This window comes from Biomphalaria glabrata, chromosome 7 (genome assembly GCF_947242115.1).
Source record: "Biomphalaria glabrata chromosome 7, xgBioGlab47.1, whole genome shotgun sequence".
Lineage (NCBI taxonomy): Eukaryota > Metazoa > Mollusca > Gastropoda > Planorbidae > Biomphalaria > Biomphalaria glabrata.
This window is the reverse complement of record NC_074717.1, coordinates 15,854,262-15,876,227: the sequence shown is the minus strand read 5'-3', so window position 1 is coordinate 15,876,227 and position 21,966 is coordinate 15,854,262. Positions and strand designations below refer to the sequence as shown.

General features: G+C 35.0%; 1 protein-coding gene across 3 annotated transcripts in view; it reads left to right on the top strand.

Moving 5' to 3' along the window:
* The window catches only part of LOC106067229 (C3 and PZP-like alpha-2-macroglobulin domain-containing protein 8), a 97,591-nt gene that overhangs the window by 15,965 nt on the left and 59,660 nt on the right, over positions 1-21,966 (top strand). The window contains exons 1-3 of one of the 3 annotated variants that reach the window (XM_056036078.1): positions 9,204-9,346; positions 17,181-17,317; positions 21,565-21,754. In XM_056036078.1, coding sequence (XP_055892053.1) covers positions 17,190-17,317; positions 21,565-21,754 — 318 coding nt within the window. In that variant the 5' untranslated portion in view covers positions 9,204-9,346; positions 17,181-17,189. Of the gene's footprint in view, positions 1-9,203; positions 9,358-17,180; positions 17,318-21,564; positions 21,755-21,966 lie in introns of those variants that run through there. The other 2 variants (XM_056036077.1, XM_056036076.1) reach the window with 2 other exon arrangements.

The following is a 21,966-nucleotide window of genomic DNA, read 5'->3' as shown; positions in this document are numbered from 1 at the left end:
CGGTTGGTCGTTGTGCTGGCTACATGACACCCTCGTTAACCGTAGGCACAAAAAACAGATGAACTTTACATCATCTGCCATATAGACCACAAACTAGTTAGGCCAGGTTCACATCTAACTTTACATTCACTTTCACGTATCCTTTGATCTGCGGGACGGTTGGGGCACTACACAAGATCTGTTAACCTTCTTTCTCCATTCTTATCTCTCATTTGTCTTTGATATAATTTCATTCGGATGTTCTTTCTGAAAATATTGAAGCCTACCTGGGTGGACCACTGGTCGTGCGGTTTGCGCGCTGGACTGTCGTTTGGATTTATCGACGATCGGAGGTTCAAACCCTGCCTGCTCCCATCCCCCGTCGTCCTGCGGGAGGTTTGGACTAGGAAGTAAACTATCTTCAACTCTGAAGGATTATCCGAATTATGTAAAACATTTTACTTCGGGGGCCGATTTTGAGTTTGTGTTTCTACACAAACTGTCTTTTGTAACCTTGTTTGCTTTGATTTTGTTTCTTTTAAGTGAGATTTTAATACTAAACCATCACTTGCCCCAGCACAGCTAAGGGGGTTTTGCGTTTAAAATCCCCTACCGGAATTTAGTGACTGATTTTTTGCTTTTATTTTGTTTCTTTTAGGTGAGATTTTAATACTAAACCATCACTCGCCCCAGTACAGCTAAGGAGGTTTTGCGTTTAAAATCCCCTACCGGAATTTAGTGACTGATTTTTCGCTGTGATTTTGTTTATTTTAGGTGAGATTTTATTACTAAACCATCACTTGCCCCAGCACAGCTAAGGGGGTTTTGCGTTTAAAATCCCCTACCGGAATTTAGTGACTGATTTTTTGCTGTGATTTTGTTTTTATTTTAGGTGAGATTTAATACTAAGCCATCACTTGCCCCAGCACAGCTAAGGGGGTTTTGCGTTTAAAATCCCCTACCGGAATTTAGTGACTGATTTTTTGCTGTGATTTTGTTTATTTTAGGTGAGATTTAATACTAAGCCATCACTTGCCCCAGCACAGCTAAGGGGGTTTTGAGTTTAAAATCCCCTACCGGAATTTAGTGACTGATTTTTCGCTTTGATTTAGTTTATTTTATGTGAGATTTTAATACTAAACCATCACTTGCCCCAGCACAGCTAATGGGGTTTTGAGTTTAAAACCCCTACCAGGGGGGTTGAGTTTAAAACCTCCTACCAGGGGGTTTGAGTTTAAAACCTCCTACCAGGGGATTTGAGTTTAAAACCCCCTACCAAGGGTTTTGAGTTTAAACCCCCTTACCAGGGGGTTTGAGTTTAAAACCTCCTACCAGGGGATTTGAGTTTAAAACCCCCTACCAAGGGTTTTTGCATTCATATCCACCTCTTCTATGAAATAAAAGCAAAAAAAAATTGTAAATGACAATCCCCAAATTCCAAGAGCACAGTTAAGGAAGATTTTGATTTTAAACCTCCCTCCGAAATTTACAATAAACTCCCTTTTCAATATAAAAGAAAGCAAATTACACACTCAAATTTCTATGAACGTAGCCAAAGGGGTTTTGAGTTTAACCTATCCACCCTCTTCAGTAGGGTTTTAAGCTAAAAAAGACATCTTAAATGTAGAAAAAAAATTAAAAAATTACGCAATCAAAATGTTTGAGCGTAGCTAAATGGGTTTTGACTCAGTTTTGAATTTAAACCCCACTTCAGCGGGGTTTGAAGGTAAAAATACCTCTATAATATTAAAAACAAAGCAAATTATACTCAAAATTCTATGAGTGCAGTCAAAGGGGTTTTGAGTTTATACTCCCCTCGAGTCGAGTTTGAAGCTAAAAAATACCTCTTCTATATAAAAATGCAAATTACACACTAAACTTCTTTGAGCGTAGTCGAGACAATTTGGGGGTTTGAGTTTAAACCCCTCTCCTAATGATGGCTTTTTTTTTAAAGTTTAAAACCCCTCCAGATGGTTTTGAGTTTAAAATCCCCCTACAGAGCGTTTTGAGGTGGAAAACCTCTATCTTCAATATTATTCTAAAGCAAACTACAGTTACCAAATTTTATGACCGTAGCTAAATGGGGTTTCGAATTAAAAAAAAAACAACAACTCCAGAGATTTTTTAGCTTAAAACCCCAACAGATGATTTTGACGATAAAACTTCCCTTTTCGATATAAAATCTAAAGCAAAATACAGTCACCTAATTCCAAGAGCGTATTCAAGAGAGGTTACACATTTCTACCAGTGGCGGAGCTCAATTAATAAAGTGCAGGGAATAGTCATCTGGCGAAATATAAAACACTAAATGTGGCTCAACAAAGATGGCTAAGACAGATTTTATGAGTGAGTTATAGAGATCGGGTCTAAATCAAGAAAATCCTATGCCGAAATGGGAGTCAACCCCTTAGTAAGATTGTGACAGAGCGTTGCATGAGGTTTGCGGGACATGTTCTCCGACAAATTGAATTACGCAAAATAAGAGTTGCGATGACATCCTAGTACAAATTGGCGCCACACATTCATGGAGGTCCTGAGCAGGTAGGAAGAGGCTTCAGACATTACCAGTGACAGATTTTTGTGGAAACAGCTTGACAGCAAATGCGCCGAACGGCGCGAGAGCGTCTAAGTCAGTAAGATTAGCACATTAGGTTTTTGCAATAAAACTTTTTAATAGCAGGGTAATGCACTGTAGAAACCTCAGAATATGCAATTTGTTGGCTTTCAATACCAGAAATAGTGCCCCCCCCCCTGAAAAAAAATCCTGGCTACGCCCATGTATGTCCCCGTATAGAAATCAAAACCGTTTGATCAATCTTGATAAAACTTGGCAGTAATGTTCCTTGGGTACAAACTTAGTGTATGTATTGTGTATGTATTAAGAGCCTCAAAAAAATCCAACTATATTACAGCTATAGTATTTTATGGATTAAGGCCATGTTTACAATGTTGACATGAGAAAAGATCGAAAGGATTTAGATTTTAAGAACTAAACTTTGCACTTATAGTTTTTTTTTTTGACACATGAAAATACAAAATATAGTCTAAAATTATAAGAAAACATTTATTTTTGTTTATAAAGGCTTAGAATGCACTTTGTATGTAAATATATATATTTATAGCTTTTATATAGCGCTACTTTCATGCTTATAGCATGCTCAGAGCGCATTGCTCCAATCTCATTTGTGGACCAGTGGGGGGCGGGGGGGGGGGGAGGGGGTATCTAGGAGTTGGTTTTCCGTGCTGCCTTTAGGCGCTCAGTAAACACAACTCTGCCCGAGACGGGTGTCGAACGTCGAGCCCCCTTCTAGGTAGCCAAGCCAAGCCAAGTTCATGCGCACTTAGCCTCTCGATCACGCACATTTTTTAAAATGGACTTTCAACGCAGCGACTTTTGTGCAGTATCGTGACGGCCGCGACAAATCTGTACTCCAAACTGGTTCCCTCAATTTTTTTTGTATAATCAGATTTTTTATTTTTTGTTTACTGCCACCATCAGGATAAACGCCGTTTATTTTTGTGCGTTTTGTCTATAGGTTGGTCTGTCAGGTTTTTATAATAAACAAGATTACAAAGAGAGTTTGTGTCATCACATAAACTAAGAGGCGGCCTCCGTCGGAGTCGGATCCCTGACGCATCCGCCTATTTACAAGAAATAGTCAAGACGTGATTTAATTTTGATGGTCAAAAGTAATAATGTTTCAAAGATTCTTTTGCCGTTGTAAAAATGTTTGTTTTTGTTTTACATGTTTCGGATGTTCCTTCTAAGTTGAAAATAATTAACTTCTCGCTGGACGACGGAGGATGGCAGCGAGCAGGGTATGAACCCTGCCTGGTCGTGATGTTTGCGCGCTAGACTGTAATTCGGATTTATCGATGGTCCCTGGTTCAAACCCTGCCTGCTCCCACCGCCCTCCTGCGGGAGGATTGGACTAGGAAGTAAACTATCTTCAACTCTATAGGAATATCCGAAACATGTAAAACAGACACATAACCCGGGGCCGTCGAGATAATCAGTTTAGCACGCTAACGCAGAACAAGGCATTTCTCTTAACTTAATGACAAACTGGTTACAAACTAATAGCTTATTATTGATAAAGAGATATATTACACATAACGGCATGGCATATACGTGATATGTACAATGTGTCAAACGACCGATTTTAAATAATCTTTCAGCCTTTCAGCATTGATTTCTAGGGATGTAGATCTACATAAACTAAACTTCTGATTTAGCACTCTTAAGATATATATATATAGTAGTTTATTTAATTCGGACATTACATGAATTCGGACATTCGCTGTTTTTGTGATCATTAAATAATTATTTTTATATTTTTTATAAAACTAGCGCGCTGTTCATTTGTCCATTTTCCAATGATTCTGAACCAATTTCCTTCAACTGTCTTTTTATGTAAGAAAAACGAATTTCTAATTTGTTAGTCAGGTTGTTGTTTTTTCCTATGTTACCCGGATGACTTTACCTCTTCCTAGGATTAAGACTATATTCTTTGATTGGCTAAGACTATACTAATGAGCCCGGCAATATTTTATTCTGTTTTTGGAGCTGATTTATTTGATTTATAAGCCAAGTTGTTTGATTCCGTAAAAAAAAAATAATAGGGTGTCCGAATAAATTACGATTTTCTTACCAAAATTTATTTCGGATAGCCAGTTTTGGACATCAATGTTAATGATCTTATATTATATTTGTTCGTTTGTTGTTGTTTTTTTTTAATAGAGAATAAATGGGCAAATGTTGGAGTGAGCTTGGTACATTGAATGAAGTTAAATGCTTAGATCTAGACCTACTAGATAGATCTAGATTTATATAGAGAGAATATAGAGGATTCAGCTATTTAGGCAAGAATAGCTATCCTAACCTGTACTATACCACAAAAGATCATCTGTATTAGAAATGTATTAAATTAATAAAAAAAAAAAAACAAACATTCAACACACATCTAATCATGCAAACATAAAATAAGTTTAAAAGTCGGTGCAGAAGTTACTATCTCAGTGACCTAATTTTGGTAGAATAAGTGTGTTAATATAATGGACAGTGTCCACGTTGTTTTGCCTTTTAAGCGTGGACACGCGAGGCCATCTAGGTGAAAAGGCCACGTGGCTATCAAGGCGGCCGTGCGTCCTGAAGAAATATCTCAACTCACTACAGTTACATTATGTTGTTCCCCATTCTGGTAAATTGGCCGCTTCTGGGGCGGTGAGGATGGAGGGGGGCGATTGCATCTACTGCCCCCCTCCCCCCACTCTAGACGTTTGAGAGGGGGGTGGTCCAATTTTTAAGCAGTGTGTGAACAAAATTAGGTTAATAATAATAATATAATTAGAGCTTATAATATAATCTACTTATTGATATTTGAACCCATTTGTATTTAATGTCACACCACACTCTAAGGGGGCTAAGCTATATACAGAGGCCTACTATAAATTAAATCTTTTATCGAGTCGCCCCAATACCCTATTCTTCAATGCCAAATGCAATCATGCAAACAGAATAGTCAAATTAAAGTCAAATATATGGCGACAGAATCTATAGAATTGCGCATGAATTTATAATAATTATTTAAAGAAAATGTTTTGGACAATTTAGAATTCATAAGAAATTTTAAGTATAAGAGTAACAATTGTGATGAGTTCTGAACCCAAATATTTTTGTCGTAGTCGCCTTTTCCCAACCTTTACTGTGAGATTTTTCTATTATATAAATAACTTTGGGACTAGAACTCACGACAATTTATACTTCAATCGTAAAAAAAAAAAAATAGCTTAGAATCTAATTTGTCTATTTAATTTCTCCTCCGAATTTTGTTTTTGTTCACAGCATTGAATTATAGTTCTGTAACAAAACGAAGTTACAAACAGGTGTATCGTATTGAACAAAATTAATAACTAATTGTTACGATTAACCCTTGACAGAACAATATGGCTAAGTCAAGTAGCTGACAATTTGGGCTCAAGTATAACGAGACACTTTAATGAGTGTAATAAATAATCAAGAGAAAACAATCAAATACTTCACAAATGGGCAGAAGTCAATGTCTGAATATAACAGCTATACACAACGTGTACTTGAATCTCGTTCTCGCCTTAACTATCCTGGTCCTCTCTGAGTCGGACTGACTTGACTCAACTTTTTGAAACAACACATAGTCCATAGTCAGATAACCATAACACCGTTGACCTACACAGAGAATGATTACATCAGTCCTTTTAAGTACACAGGCCTGTGTCGCATGTGTCGGTTGATTACCCATAGGGCTACACTGACCAGCATCAACGTTAAGCTACAACACTATAAATGATTTTTTTTCTAAATATTATTTTTCATGTATTTGCAATGTAGTTAAGGCCTATAAAAAAGTTTAACTGTAAAAACATTTTTCAAAAGGTTCTTTAAAAATACAGTCGAATATCCAAAGAGCTAATTACGATCGTTCTATTGGCGTCTTATTCTGACCAAAAAGGCCTACTACAAGAGATCTTGCTTAACATGAAGATACTACTCCGATAAATACGCCTAATTGCGGCCTAATAAAGATATCCTTACACTACTTGTATCTCGATTGTCACTCACACTTCAGTATCGGCCATTGCCCCCCACGTTACGTATTTTAGTGTTTTGTCCATCGTTCTAGCTGTTTGGTTTGATCTGTATTTTTTTCTCCAGATTTTGCTAGAAGGGGGCAGGCTTAGAGACTGTTGGACCCAGGGCCGCTTTAATGCCATCAAAAAGAGCTGTTCTACTTATTGAGTATAGACTGTTTGGGATTCTGCTGCAGGTATCCCTCCAAAAGTTGCTAGCACAATGTCTAGCCATTAGTTTCGCCTCTTTATTAGCGCTTTTGAAGGCTTGAAAAGATTTTGGACTAGGCCTTGTCTTGTGAGCGAGGTGTGCAGATCGCTTTTCCTCGATGCAAGGTTCCATATGTGCTAGATTCGCCTCAAACCATTCTACATTTTTGTGTTTTTGAGGCCCAATGGCAGTGATTGCTGAACTGTAGATTACATCTATTAGTTTCTCCCATCTGATAAAGATGTCTTCTTCATCACTTAATAAGGGGATATTATTGAACTCGCCAAAGAGTGCAGATTGTCATCGTTATATTCAGTTAGAACAACAAGTATGCCTAATAGTCTCTTAAAAGTCGATGTTTGTACAACTTCTTAACAGAATTAAACGACTTAAAGGTGTTTATTTTTATTTTTTTTTTTCATTTTGGTGTCAACCCAAGCTCTCATGTGGGCCCACAACTGGTCACGAGTCATGGGCCCAAGCGCATTGAACCCTTTCACACCACCGCTGCTACACCACAGGCTGTGGGCCCCTAATGGTCATGGGCCCGGGTTCATTGAACGTGTACCCCTTCGCGCCATGGATGCTACGCCATTATTTATAACTCCACCCCAACTTGACCCGTTTATTCTAGTGGATATAATATATTCGTGATCTCTTTCTTCGTTTTGTTGAATTATAGTTTACGGGCAATGGATCTAATTTTTTTAAAAATTATTTTGTTATTGTTTTTTTTTTTTGGCTCTTATATATTGACAAAGTTATTATCTTATCTTATCTTATATAATACAGACGAACTTTAAAAAAAGAAGATGATTACGTCCTACGCGTCATGCATTCAGTCATGTATAATTAACCAAATGACTAAAACTCTGCCAAGTCACTGGTTTTTCTGGCTAGCTCAGGCAATCCATTCCATGCTCTAATAGCACTATAGAGAAGAAGGAGTATTTGTACAAATCTGTTCTAGCATATGGGACGAGGAATGTGCCTTTATCTATGTGTCTTTCAGAGTATTTTATTAAATTTTGTTTTTGTATTTGAAGATTATGGCTTCAGTGTTTTATATATAATTGCTACTTTACTTTTGAGTCTTCTGTCCTGAAGGCTTTCTAAATTTAGTGATTTTACCAAAGGTGTTAGGCTACTCTAGTCAAATTTGAATATTCGTTTGTTATGAGTCTCACTGCTCTATTTTGTGTCTGTTCCAGTTTCTTAATGTTTTCTTGAGTTAAATTGAGGGGTCCCAAACAGAGGATGCATATTCTCTTATTGGCCTAACCAAGGTTAAATAACATTTTAGTTTTATGTTCTTATTTAATTTATGGAAATTTCTTTTAACAAACCCTAATGCTTTGTTTGATTTTTTGATATTTTCATTATTATGGGGATTCCATGACAGTTATTCATCTATTATAATACCTAGGTATTTTGCGTTTTTAGTCTGTGTTACTGGTTTACCATGAATAAGATACATATAAGTGGAATTAATTTGTTTTAGTTATTTTTTTTTTTTTTGTTACTCTTAATAAACTGACATTTTTGCTCCAATTTGATTCCCATTTCTGTAATTCATCTAATTCTCTTTGTAAAAATTTATGTATCTTGTGTTGTTTTTATTGTTCTATATATTATGCAATCGTCTGCGAATAATCTGACTTTTGTTCCTGAACTAATGCAATTTGGTAAATCGTTTATGTAAATTAAAAATAGTAGTGATATAAGACTGTTCATTGAGGTACGCCTGAGTTTATTGTTATTGGTGTTGATTTAGAGCCATTTATTATTAGGCTACAGTTTGTTCTCTCCCTATCAGAAAATATTTAATCCACTGATGCTAATTATTTGATGCCAAAATATTTTAATTTTTTAAAGCAAACTATGGTGGTGAACTTTGTCAAAAGCTTTGGAAAAAAAAGTAAGATAGCATCCATTTGCTCACTGTTATCTTATTATATGGTTTGCCTTGATTTTGATTCTAGATCGAGCTGTACTCAGGCCCCACGCTGAAATACTTATTAGATCTATTCGGGCTATGCACGAGTATAATTTAATCTACGACCAATTATGTAGGCCCCTATGTCTATAACATACTTTTTTTTTTATTGGTTTGCCTTGATTCTAGATCGAGCTGTATTATATATAGATCTACGCAGGCCCCACGCTTGAAATACTTATTAGATCTATGCTCCTTTTTTTTTTTAAGTTAGTCTATGAATAAAGTGTATCTATATCTAGATCGACTTTTCATTGAAAAAAAAAAAGATAAAACAATTAACTGTAGGGTATGATAACTATATTTTTAGATAGATGTTTCTCTTATTAGTTTTTTAAACAACAAATTCATGTAAAACACTGAAAACAAGAGTAAAATCAAAATTTAAAAGCCTATTCATAGGTTTAGATCGGTGCAGGGATACCACGGCCATGCTGGCATACCCATTTAGACACACTGTCAATATCACGACCCTATTTCCTTATTTCTGTAGTCTAATAGTAATATAGCCTAAAACTACCTGACGCTTATGGTTCCTTATAGAGCCACTTCAGGTATGAGTCAGGTAAATATAGAATCTAAAAACAAATATTTTAATACAATTGTTACTTAGAAGGTAGCCTACGTTTATAGGTCTAGTCTATAGACTTCAATTTCTAATATATTTTTATTCGTCTATGGCATGGGAATTTTTGTACTAAGACTAGACTGACTAGACTAAATCTAGAAATATAAAACGAAATGGCGGCACAGGTGTAAATGTCAACCAGGAAATGGACATGGTGTCACATATAATTGATATAAACATAGTAGATCTAGATCTTAATAATACTAATAGTGATCCACAACTTAAATTACTTTAAAATTGAATAGATCAAGACATCTAGCCTTCTATAAACTATAGTATAAGCTAGGTACATCATAGGTCTATCTATGTGCTGTTAAGTAATTTTATAAAGAATTTGTGTCAATTGACTGTACACATTATTTTAATATATAGACCTATTATATTAGCCTAGATACTCCTATAGTCTATATTTTTTTATTTTAATATTTATTATTATTATAGACGTCTAGAGTGAAGAGGCTAGACCTAGATCTAGATAATCTAGTTCATACTTATGAAATTTCTATAAACTATAAATCAAATAAGAACATAAAACTAAAATGTTATTTAACATTGGTTAGGCCAATAATAGAATATATATGCATCCTCCGTTTGGGACCCCTCAACTCAAGAAAACATTAAGAAACTAGAACATGTAATACACAAAATAGAGAGCAGTGAGATTCATAACAAATGAATATTCACATTTGACTAGAGTAACACCCTTAGTAAAATCACTAAATTTAGAAAGCCTTTAGGACAGAAGACTCAAAAGTAAAGTAGCAATTATACATAAAACACTGAACCATAATTTTCAAATACAAAAACAAAATTTAATAAAATACTCTGAAAGACACAAAGATAAAGGCACATTCCTCGTCCTATATGCTAGGACACCTTGTGCTATTAGAGCATGGAATGGGTTGCCTGAGCTAGCCAGGAAAACCAGTGACTTGGCAGAATTTAAGTCATTGGTTAATATGCATGACTAAATGCATGACGCATAGGACGTTATCAACTTCTTTTTTGAAGTAACGTCTGTATTAGTATACTATAAGTAGTATAAGTCTATATAGTCTTAGTCTATCAAAGTATCAAAACTATGTGAAGTATGTGTAGATCTACTAGATCTAGATTAGAATAATAATAAAAATAAAATTAAAAGTTTTATTTTTAAACTTTAGGTTAGCTGATCTCTAATCATAATCTCTTGACTATCATACTATTAAATTATAATAAATTTCTAATCATTATGGATATTCATGTAGGGAATCCAAAACTATTAGCCAACATCAAACCAAATTTATAAAACATCTGGACCTGATGGTATTCCAGCTAGCTTACTCAAAGAACTAAGCAATGAGCTAGCACCAGTGTTCAAAATACTTTTTCAGGCATCTCTTAACCAGGGCAGATTACCAAAATTAAGGGACTGGAAAGAAGCTAATGTCACCCCCCCCCCCCCCCCGCTATTTAAAAACTTAAAGGAGAAAATTCTGACCCAGGAAACTACAGACCAGTATCTCCTACCAGCATCACATATAAAATCCTAGAACACATAATATAATATAATATGTAGCAACATCATAAACCACTTAGACAAGCATAATCTCCTTACTCCATACCAACATGGCTTTAGGAAATATAATCATGTGAAACACAACTAATAGGACTAATTGATGATTTTTCAAAAGGTTTAGTATAACAGTTACTAGATTTTTCCAAACCTTTTGACAAAGTTCACCACCATAGTTTGCTTAAAAAATTAAAATATTTTGGCATTGATGGTCCATTGCATCAGTGGATTAAATATTTTCTGATAGGGAGAGAACAAACTGTAATAATAAATGGCTCTAAATTAACACCAATAACAGTAAACTCAGGCATACCTCAAGGAACAGTGTTAGGTCCACTACTATTTTTAATTTACATAAACCATTTACCAAATTGCATTAGTTCAGGAACAAAAGTCAGATTATTTGCGATGATTGCATAATATATAGAACAATAAAAACAACACAAGATAGACATTTTACAAAGAGAATTAGATGAATTACAGAAATGGGAATCAAATTGGAGCATGTCTTTCCACCCAGAAAAATGTCAGTTATTAAGAGTAATAAAAAAACTAAAACAATTAATTCCACTAGTAACACAGACTAAAAACGCAAAATACCTAGGTGTTACAATAAATGAAAAACTGTCATGGAATCCCCATATTGATGAAAATATAAAAAAATCAAACAAAGTATTAGGGTTATGGGGAAACCTGTTACAAGTGTCATAAAAAAGGTCATTTCTCATCAGTGTGCAGATCAAAGCCTGTAAGTATAGTGAAGTCAGAAGGTCGAGATGACTCCGTTGAGGAAACATTTTTCATTGGCAGTATTGGCTCTCATAGTCTAAGCAACGAATGGAACTCAATCATTACTGTTGAAAACAAACAAGTCACATTCACGTTGGATACTGGAGCACAAGTCTATATTCTCCCATACAGAATCTTCAAGCAATTAAAAAGAAAGAAACTTCTCAAATCAACATCCAGACTTACTACTTACAGTGGAGAAAGATTGAAGGTTGTTGGCAAACCACACATTAAATGTACTGTTAAAAGTAAGACAGCCATAATAGAATTTCAAATTGTGGAAACAGATACACTTACTATCACACTATTAGAGCATGGAATGGGTTGCCTGAGCTAGCCCGGAAAACCAGTGACTTAGCAGAATTTAGGTCATTTGTTAGTATGCATGACTAAATACATGATGTGTAGGACGTAATCATCTTCTTTTTTGAAGTAACATCTGTATCATATTAGATAAGATAAGAAGATATTCTTTTTAGATGTCTAGACTCATGTGGCAAAGCTTGGGATTTGGGGGCCAGGGAGGCTTGACCTCTTCGACATCATGTCATGAGATCATCTTATCTTAACAGACTCCAATAGCTCTAGGGAAGAAGGCGCATTTGTACAAATTTGTCCTAGCATATGAAATGAGGAATGTGCCTTTCTCTTTGTGTCTTTCTGAGTCTTTTGTATTTGTATATGGAGATAACATAATGTACTATAATAAATATAGATAAATTCAAATTGTTACAGTATATAAGTAAAATAAAGTAAAATCATTAAGAGTAATAATGTTTTTTTATCGGCGAGATAATGCACAAGTGATATCTCAATTCATATGACCTTACGTTGTGCTTTCTATGCTGTCTAGCATTTTTGACTCCACTAACATTAAAGCCATGCTGCTAAGTCTTTCATTGTGTTCCTGAGATAGTTTTTGATTTACTTAAGTTTTGAGAATGATCTCTCACAAGATGCAATGGAAGTGGCCTGAGTTAATTAGCATTATTTGGATGGAAGTTGTAAGGTTTGAGCACACAGCATTACCTTATGAAACCAGCTTCATATGTCAGTTGTTGACTTTTGTAGTTTCTTCTTAACTATATTGAAGTGCACTTCACACTTTTTTTTTTATTGATTTGGTGCAGAAGATTTGGCCAGAATTCAAGATAAGCAAATATTTCATAATTTTCCACTGCATAAAGAAGGTTCAGAAAATTTCTCCAACAGCTTGATGATTTTGTCAAGATGCAAGGAAACTGCGAATGGCATTTTCTCTTGAGGACCAGCTTGTACTATTCTCCTTTTTTAAACTTCTGGCCAAAATCTATCTCAGCAGAATGAAAAGCTGCCAGGTTAAAAGCGTGATTGTCAAAGTTCAGAAAAGTTGCCATTTGGATTTATATCTAAGAGACATTTCTGTAGGCCAGACAGATGGCCACAGATTGTGGCTGCATTGTCATAGGTTTGACCTCTGCACAGATCAAAGTTCAGTCCAATGTCTTTAAGAGTTTTCAGTTCTTCAAAATGTGTTGCGCATCTGGTTTCAAAATTTCAAAGTAACAAAGGAATGACTCTTTTATTTCAAAATTCTCAACATTCAAGTAGCAAACTGTAAGGGATACTTGTACTTGGTGAGAAACAATTAACAACTATAGTGATAATGAAACAAACCCTGTATACCAAGTTTCTCCCTCATAGTAACACTGCACTAGCCAGCGTTATGGTAATAACTCCCTGAGAGAAACCCTGCATACAGTTAATCTGTGTAGAATACATGCTGATGATTGCGCCCTGCTAGCTCACAATGAACATGATCTCCAGAACATGGTAAACGAATTTGCATATGCAAATATCTATAAACCTTGGGAAAACAGAAGTCACCCAGTAATACATACTCAGCCCCAAGGATCACCATAAACGGACACCCCCTTAACGTGGTAGACCACTTCACATATCTAGGTAGTATAGTGTCAAATGATGAATCATTTTCAAGGGAAGATGATAACCGTCTGGCCAGGGCCAGTAGCGCTTTTGGACGCCTTCAGGTGAGAATTTGGCAGAACAAATCGCTCCCCCTGCATACAAAAATCAATGTCTTCCAGGTGGTGGTTCTCTCAACCCTTCTATATGGCCCTGAGACATGGACACTATACAGAAAACAACTAAGACTTCTTGAGCGCTTCCACCAAAGATACTTGATCTTCATCATGGACATATAGTGGCAAGACCACACTACAAACAGTGATGTCCTTGTGAACGCCGGTATGGACAGTATAGAGGGACTTCTTATGGTCCGGCAGTTATATGGAAGATGAACTTATGCCAAAGGCAGTCTTTTTTGGTGAGCTAAAAGGTGGTCGATGTAACAGAGGCGCCCCACAGAAATGCTTCAAAGACCAGCTTATGCGTCAACTTTCCTTGGCTGACAGAGAAGAGAGCACCTGGTTGCATGTGGCCTCAGAACGAGACAGCTGGGGGTCACTCACAAAGGCCGCAGGATACACATTAGAAACCAAAAGAAAATCCGCTGCCGAGGACAAACGCAGACAGCGAAAAGAAAATCTAAATCGACCACCTGCGGACAATGGTTATGCTTGCCCTGGATGTGGCAAAATATGTAGATCACAGCTGGGGCTGTGCAGCCATGGGAAATACTGCACTCTTCATTAATCTTCGGACTCGAAGACAAGCCTTATTATTATTATTACATGCAACAGAGCAGAGTCTTTTAACTTATATAACTTATATAACAACGTAAATAGCAATATTACATGGCAGTGGAGTAATATTTAATGTAAAAAAAATATTTTTGGACACTCATTTAGCCCCCCACCCCAAGTTGGGAATGGAGGCCATTTTCAGATTTCTACCCTCCCTAGCTATTCCACTGACTCAGTACATATTGATCTACCGTTTACCGTCTATATCTATCAATAGATTGTAGAAATCTAGATCTACTATTATAAAATGCATTAATATAATAATAATATAATTTATATAATCTAGATTAGATCATTTTAATTTTTTTTAAATGTACGTTTTGTATTGAAGATTGGTTTTTAGGATGCAGTTATTAAAAGCAAGAAAGAAAATACATTTTAGTATAAAAAACCTTATAATATTTAGATTATTTATAATAACATGTTTTCAAGAGATTAGAAAATCTATATGCCTGCCTTCAGTCACAGTCAAAGTTTGTTAAAGTGACTATAGACCTCTATGGCATGGAATATCTCACAAATTAGATAAAAGCCTGTGCATTAGCTATAGTCAGAATAATTTCACCAAGATATTTGAAGACATTCTTCACTTGGATATTACCGTCTGAGTGTTGAACCTTTTTGCACAAAATCAAACTCTGATCCCAATTACAAATTAATTCATTCTAATACAGGAGCAGCTTACTGAAATATATATATATAAAAAGAGGAACTTAAAACCATAGACTATATATATACAGGACTGCCAACTGTGCGCACCACGGCTATATTATTCAATTAAATAAGTCCTGTACACCGAGGCGACCTTGGTTGCAGTGTAGTGTTAGAAGAATGACTTCCGGTGAATTAGTTTACTATATAAAGAAACCATCACTAAAGATAAACACTACGTTCAAAATATTTCTTATTTTGGTAACAGTGTTATAGACATAGCCAGATTTTTATAACAACAAAATCTAATTTACCAACTTAAAAAAAGAGCATTTACATAGATAGTGTTCTAACTAGTTTATATATATATATATATATATATATATATATATAAAATTAAAAACCCATTAAGCCATTTTTTTCCAAAAACAAATTATAGTAGTCTGTATGGTCGTATATGTAGATATAGTCTATAGCCATAGGTCACTAAGTCTGGGTCAAAGTTTACATGTTTACTACGTGTAAAATTAATTTTTATTGAAGTAGGAACAATGATTATAGAATTCTATTAGGTGAAGACAAAATTTGGAACAATCAATTTTTTTTTATGGCTTTTAGAATAATTGGATGTTATTTAGGATTTAATTAGTTTAAAAAATTAATAACTTGCAGAGCTGAAAGTTTTATGCATATTTTTCAATTAGTCATAAATACACTATTGCTTGTAATTTTTATGTTTTATGGCTTCATTCTCCTTTAATATATATATATATAAATATGGTATATATATATATATATATATATATATATATGATGTATATATATAATGCATACTGCATGCTATCTTTAAAAAAAAACTACAAATACATTTTAAAAAATAGGTATAGAATCTAGATGTAAATAAAAGTTGGTAAAGATGTCAGTGTGTAGGCTCAGGGACTCACTATTGTTTTGTTTTTTTTTAGACTGACTCACTCACAGACTTAACTTCTATCACCCATTATAGGCCTATAGGCTACCTAAGTAATAAATGACACTCTCAAAACTGTATTGACTCTTTCATTATTCGCTTATTTAACTCATATTAATAGTATACAATGTAAAAAGAAATTGTCAAATGTAATGAAAAGAGAAATATATTATCCAAGCTGGCATTATCATTCAAACATCGTGAATGTCATAAAATAAGTTTATACAGGAAGTACCACATCTCACATTTTGGTGTTGAACGAAACTTATGCTTAGTTACCCTTAGTGTTGGCAGTCCTGTATATATATAGTCTATGCTTAAAACCAATGTTTGAATAAGGACACCAGAAATTTTGGTTTCAAATTTAAAAAAGATTCCAATTTAATATCCTGCATTATGGGTTACAGAAGTTGTTGACAGCTTTCCCATCTTTATGTTTCGTATTAGGGTACATGGATTCAGTGCTGTAACGAACCTCTACAAATTAAAGAAACCGAATAGAAACTTGTGCTCATGGAGATTTGCGGTTGCTATTTACAAACATCAAGCTAATCACACATATAAAATCTCATCTTTTTTATACAAGTGATTAGTTTTTTTAGGCCTACATTTTATTATTTTAAATAAAAGCTATAATTTCAATACACACTCCTGTAACAATTTTTTTTTTTTTTTACAGTAGTTGTAATTTATACAATGCATTTATGTAGCTTTTTCACTTAGGGGTCCATTGGCAAGTTTTGACTACTCAAAGGGGTCTTTAGTTTTGTCCATTGATTTGAAAATGATCAGCAGAATGGGAATAATTTTTTTTAGATGGTTGAGAATTAGCGTATTCTTTTAAATTTGTACGAAATGTGCAATGTATCTATTTGTCTAAATGCAAAGTTGTGTCTTGCCTAAAGACCCCCCCCCCTCCAAGAAAAAAAACAAAAACAAAAACTAAAAAACTTAAGTATCAATATATTAGGGTTAACATTGTTCATTTGCATTTCATTGTTGGAAAGCTCACCCATGAATACTATAAGTCTTAAAAAAATATGAACCTACTCAATTTTTAAATTCTATGCAAGTCTTTTTTTTTTTTAAGTCTAGAAATATGTGGCATCTAATATGCTCAACGATCCTGATTGCCATGGTGTCAGCACAACAGCCAGGTGGTGGTCCTCCAAGAGAAGACAATTGTTTAATTGATGCCAGTGTAGGATGTTCATATGCAAGAGCTCCGTAAGTGACATACAAATAAACAACCATATAGCATATTATCTTTTCTTATATAAACAGACACTACTTCAAAAAAGAAGATGATTACATCTTACGCATCATGCATCTAGTCATGCATGTTAACCAATGATTTAAATTCTGTCAAGTCACTGGTTTTCCTGGCTGGCTCAGGCAACCCAATTATGTCAGGATTTGAAACTGTTTTTAAAACTCCTCAAATCCACAAAAAAAAAGTCTCCTTGAATTCTACAGTTTTCTGGGATTCTCAACCTTTGTTAATTTCTGTTTGTTTATATCATCATCTGTCATAGGGGTTCTGTGACAGTTTACGTAACAAAATCCATCCACTTTTTCCAGTCGCCAGCTGATATTAGGAGGATATCAAGAAAGAGGCTGATCCATTATTTTATGTTGTCCAGTCAGCTTTTCTTTGGATGAGCCTTTCTTCATGCTTTCTGCACTGTACATTGAAGAAGGCTTGACAATGAATGATGACTTACAATATGACCGAACCAGCTCAGCTTTGGTCTCACAGTATTAAGGAGTTTTCTTCTTCTTCTTCAACCAGCTTTATTGCTGCTGAGCTGTGAGCTCTTTTGCAGACTGTGCCAACTAAAAATAGTGTGCTGTTTTCTTCAGTTGTTAAGTACTGCCGTACAGGCTGTTGGTTATATTGGGCTATAGTGGAAGTAGGGTCTGCCTAAGGTGGATTAGGAAGAGGCATTCAAACAGTTTTATAAGGGTGGGCGCAGTGTCTACAAAGGGGGAGTTGTGTGGAATTTATTTTGTTCAGATGGTAATTTAACAGATTTGTGTGTCCTGTTCTTAGTTGGAAAATTGTAGCTTGTTCTTTGGGGGGGAGGAAGTTAATACTGTCCAGTTTGTTAGGCATAGGCATTTCTTTGTACATGGCTCTGCCTGTGTTTCCTGATGCCCATTGGTTGAGCCACTCCTCTTTGTGATTGTTGACTAACATTGACCTTAGGGTAAGGTAGTTAATAGGTCTATCTGGTTGTTCCATAGATGATCCTGCCTTTGATAGCTTATCTGCCTTTTCATTTCCCATGATGCCAATGTGTTAAGGAGTTACTTGTTTTACAAATATCTAAACAGCATAAATAGATTATATTCTGGCTATGTTTACTTGGCTTCTAAATTCCAAAAAGGAAAACTTAAACCATAAATCTCTTGAAGGAATAGGGATAGGCAGAGTTTAATTTGTACAACTTTTCAACATGTGGTCAGGGTTGAAACGCACATCTCTGTTTTCTGGTCATGTGATATCAATAACTTTGATTATCAAAAAAAAAAAAGATGCATTTAACAACTATTTAGTCAGTCTGCATTTGAAGAGGGTAAAGTAAGATGTTGATAGAAGTTATGGGAGTAAATATTTGCAATTGAAAGTAGCAGTATTATAAAATGTTGTTAAACATTTTTTGCCGAAAGCTTCTATGCAATATTATGAATGGAGTTGTTCCATTTTTTTTTGTGAGCCACGTTGTGGTGTTTAATTTCTGTTTATAGTGGGAATGTAGTCGACCATACTACAAGACTATCCTGCATTTTTCATTGCGCGTTATGCATGGTATGGCTAGTCAAGCATATCTTTACACTAAAATAGTTAAACACCCTCCCTACCCAGAAAGTAAATGGACGGTGTGTCTGACTGATTTAACAACCTGGCATGAGAGACGTAGACATGTAGGTCTATATAGTGTCCTTAGTGTGCAGTCCATAATGACAAGACCACCCTGTTTTTTTTCCCTTGCGCGTTTAACGGTTATGCAATAGTGTTAGTTGTATTTTTAGTGGTCAGACAAGAAAAATAGCACATTTGCATGGTTAGTCAAGCATGTATTTTAAACTATAAAATAGTTATACAGGTCAAATGTTTCCTAATTAAAACTCCGATTCCGTTTCTATTTCTTTGGTTACTAGATCTAAATTTGAAATTCTAATGAGATTGTAAGCTTTACCAGTATAAGTAAGATTTTCCTTTATATAATAAGTTAATATAATTTAAAAACAAGGTTACAAAAGACAGTTTGTGTGGAAACACAAACTCAAAATCAGCCCCCGAAGTGGTCCACCCAGTCAGGCTTCAATATTTTCAGAAAGAACATCCGAATGAAATTATATCAAAGACAAATGAGAGATAAGAATGAAGAAAGAAGGTTAACAGATCTTGTGTAGTGCCCCAACGGTCCGGCAGATCAAAGGATAGGTGAAAGTGAATGTAAAGTTAGATGTGAACCTGGCCTAACTAGTTCCCCTTTCAGACCTTGTGGTCTATAGGGCAGATGATGTAAAGTTCATCTGTTTTTGTGGCCTACGGTTAACGAGGGTGTCATGTAGCCAGCACAACGACCAACCAACCGCCTTTACTTTTCCCCAACTAATGTCAGGTACCCATTAGAGCTGAGTGGACTCAGAGGCGCCCAAAGATTCGAAAGTTAAAAATCCCAGTCTTCACCAGGATTCGAACCTGGCACCCCCGGTTCGGAAGCCAAGCCCTTTACCGCTCAGCCACCGCACCTCCCCTGGCCTAACTGATGTCTTATAATTGATCTAATTTTTTGAAAAGGCTCAATCTCTTATTCGTATCCTCAAAAAAAAAATAAAAATTTCCGCAATAAAAAAAAAAGTTCAGGAAAATGAAGTTTATAAGATTACTATTCATATTAAAAATTAGATTTTTCGCTTTCAGAAAAAAAAAGTAGCCTTTTGCATCAGAACTTTGAATGGTCTAAAATATTGTGATGTCCGATTTTCAATATCTTTTCTAGTTTACGAGATCTAAACGGGACAGACGGACAGACATTTCACACAAAACTAATAGCGTCATTTAACCTTTCAGGGGCAGCTAAAAAAGAGTAACATTCTTTTCTAAAGGTTTTAATTCAAGGCAAAATACAGGCACACATTTTATTTAGACATCTTTATTTTATTTTATTGTGCATTAATGTTTATGTAAGAAACATATTCCTTATTGCTAATTTTATTATGGATAAATATTTCTACAATGTTAAAAGAATAATATCGTACCGTAAGCATACAGTCGGATAATAATATCTATATAGGCCTAGTTCAACCCCGCCCCCACCCCTCCCCCCAAACAAAAAAAAAGTTATGAAAAGTTTGTATAGTTTAATAAATTTTCTTTATTTTAGTTTAACTATATTTTGAAATTCATGATAAACTTTTAGTTTAACTACTTTATTTTAGTTGAAAACTAGTTTTAGTTTAACTTTTTAAAGTTAGTTTAGTTCCCATCACTATATATATCCCTCCTCTATCTCCCTCTCCCAAGCTCTTTTTACCCCCCCCTTTCTCTTTCTCATTCAATTTTTTTATTTAATTTTTATTTATTTGTTGATACTGCCAGAGTCGGTCTTATTTCAGGAGACGAAACTCAGTATCAAAGCTTGATAGAAGAGTTTACAAACTGGTGCACCGACAACTTTCTAGAAAAGAATGTCACAAAAACTAAAGAACTTATGATAGATTTTAGAAAGAAAAAACAAACTATATGTGAACTGCAAATAAACACTACATCTACAATTAAAGGCATATAAATATCTAGGCGTTATCATCAACAAGAAGCTTTCATGGGAAGACCACCTTGGAACTTTGACAAAGAAAACAGCCCAGCGACTCTTTTTTCTATACAAACTCAATAGCTTTAAACTAAACAAGAAGATCCTAGAGACATTTTACGGCGCCACTATACAAAATCTGCTAACATAGGGAATAACTTGTTGGCAAGGCAACGCCTCATCTAAACTGTTGCGACGTCTAGAAAACATCATTAAAAAAAGCATCAAAAATTACACTCACATTACAGCATTTAAAGGAACTTTTTGAACAAAAGTACCTAAGAAAAATTGAAAAAATCTTGGAAGACAATGGTCACCCGCTCCATCAGAACTAGATCAGATCATCGCGAAGTAGGCGACTGCTGTCAATCAAAACAAGAACAGAGCGGTACAAAAACTCGTTCGTACCTCACTCGGTCAGACTCTATCACCGCCACTCATTGATCAGGGAGCATGAAATGCACCTGTGTGTAGTCGCTGAATGTACTCTTTATGTTGTCTGTGTGTATTTTTCTGTTGTGTTGTCTTTATATGAGAAAAGAGTCCTTGTAATCACAACAAATTTCCGTAAGGATCAGTAAAGCAGTCTTAATCTTAGTCTTATACAACTTATAAACTTTCTATGTTCAACGGCTTTGTTTTATTTTACAGGCAATATCTTGTTATTACACCTAAAAAGATTCGACCCAATCAAGTTTTTCAAATATTTGCAACCATTTTGAAGATGGAATATAATCAAGAGTTTGTTCATGTTATTGTGTCTATAATAAAAGATAACATTGAATATGCCAACACTGCTTTACGTTTTGACAGGCCATCTAGTCGTATTATGCAGCTTCAGGTAAAAAATAACATTTTATCTATTAATGTTTTATTGATAAAGAGCATGCAAGAAATTTATTACTAATTGATTTATATATTAGATTATCACACAAAATGTGCTGTCAAATTTGCTATTCCCATGGTCATTGACAGCTCAATGACATCCTGAAAACCAGGAAAATCACAGACCGCTAATATCCCTACATTATTACATAATGTAATAAGTTCTGC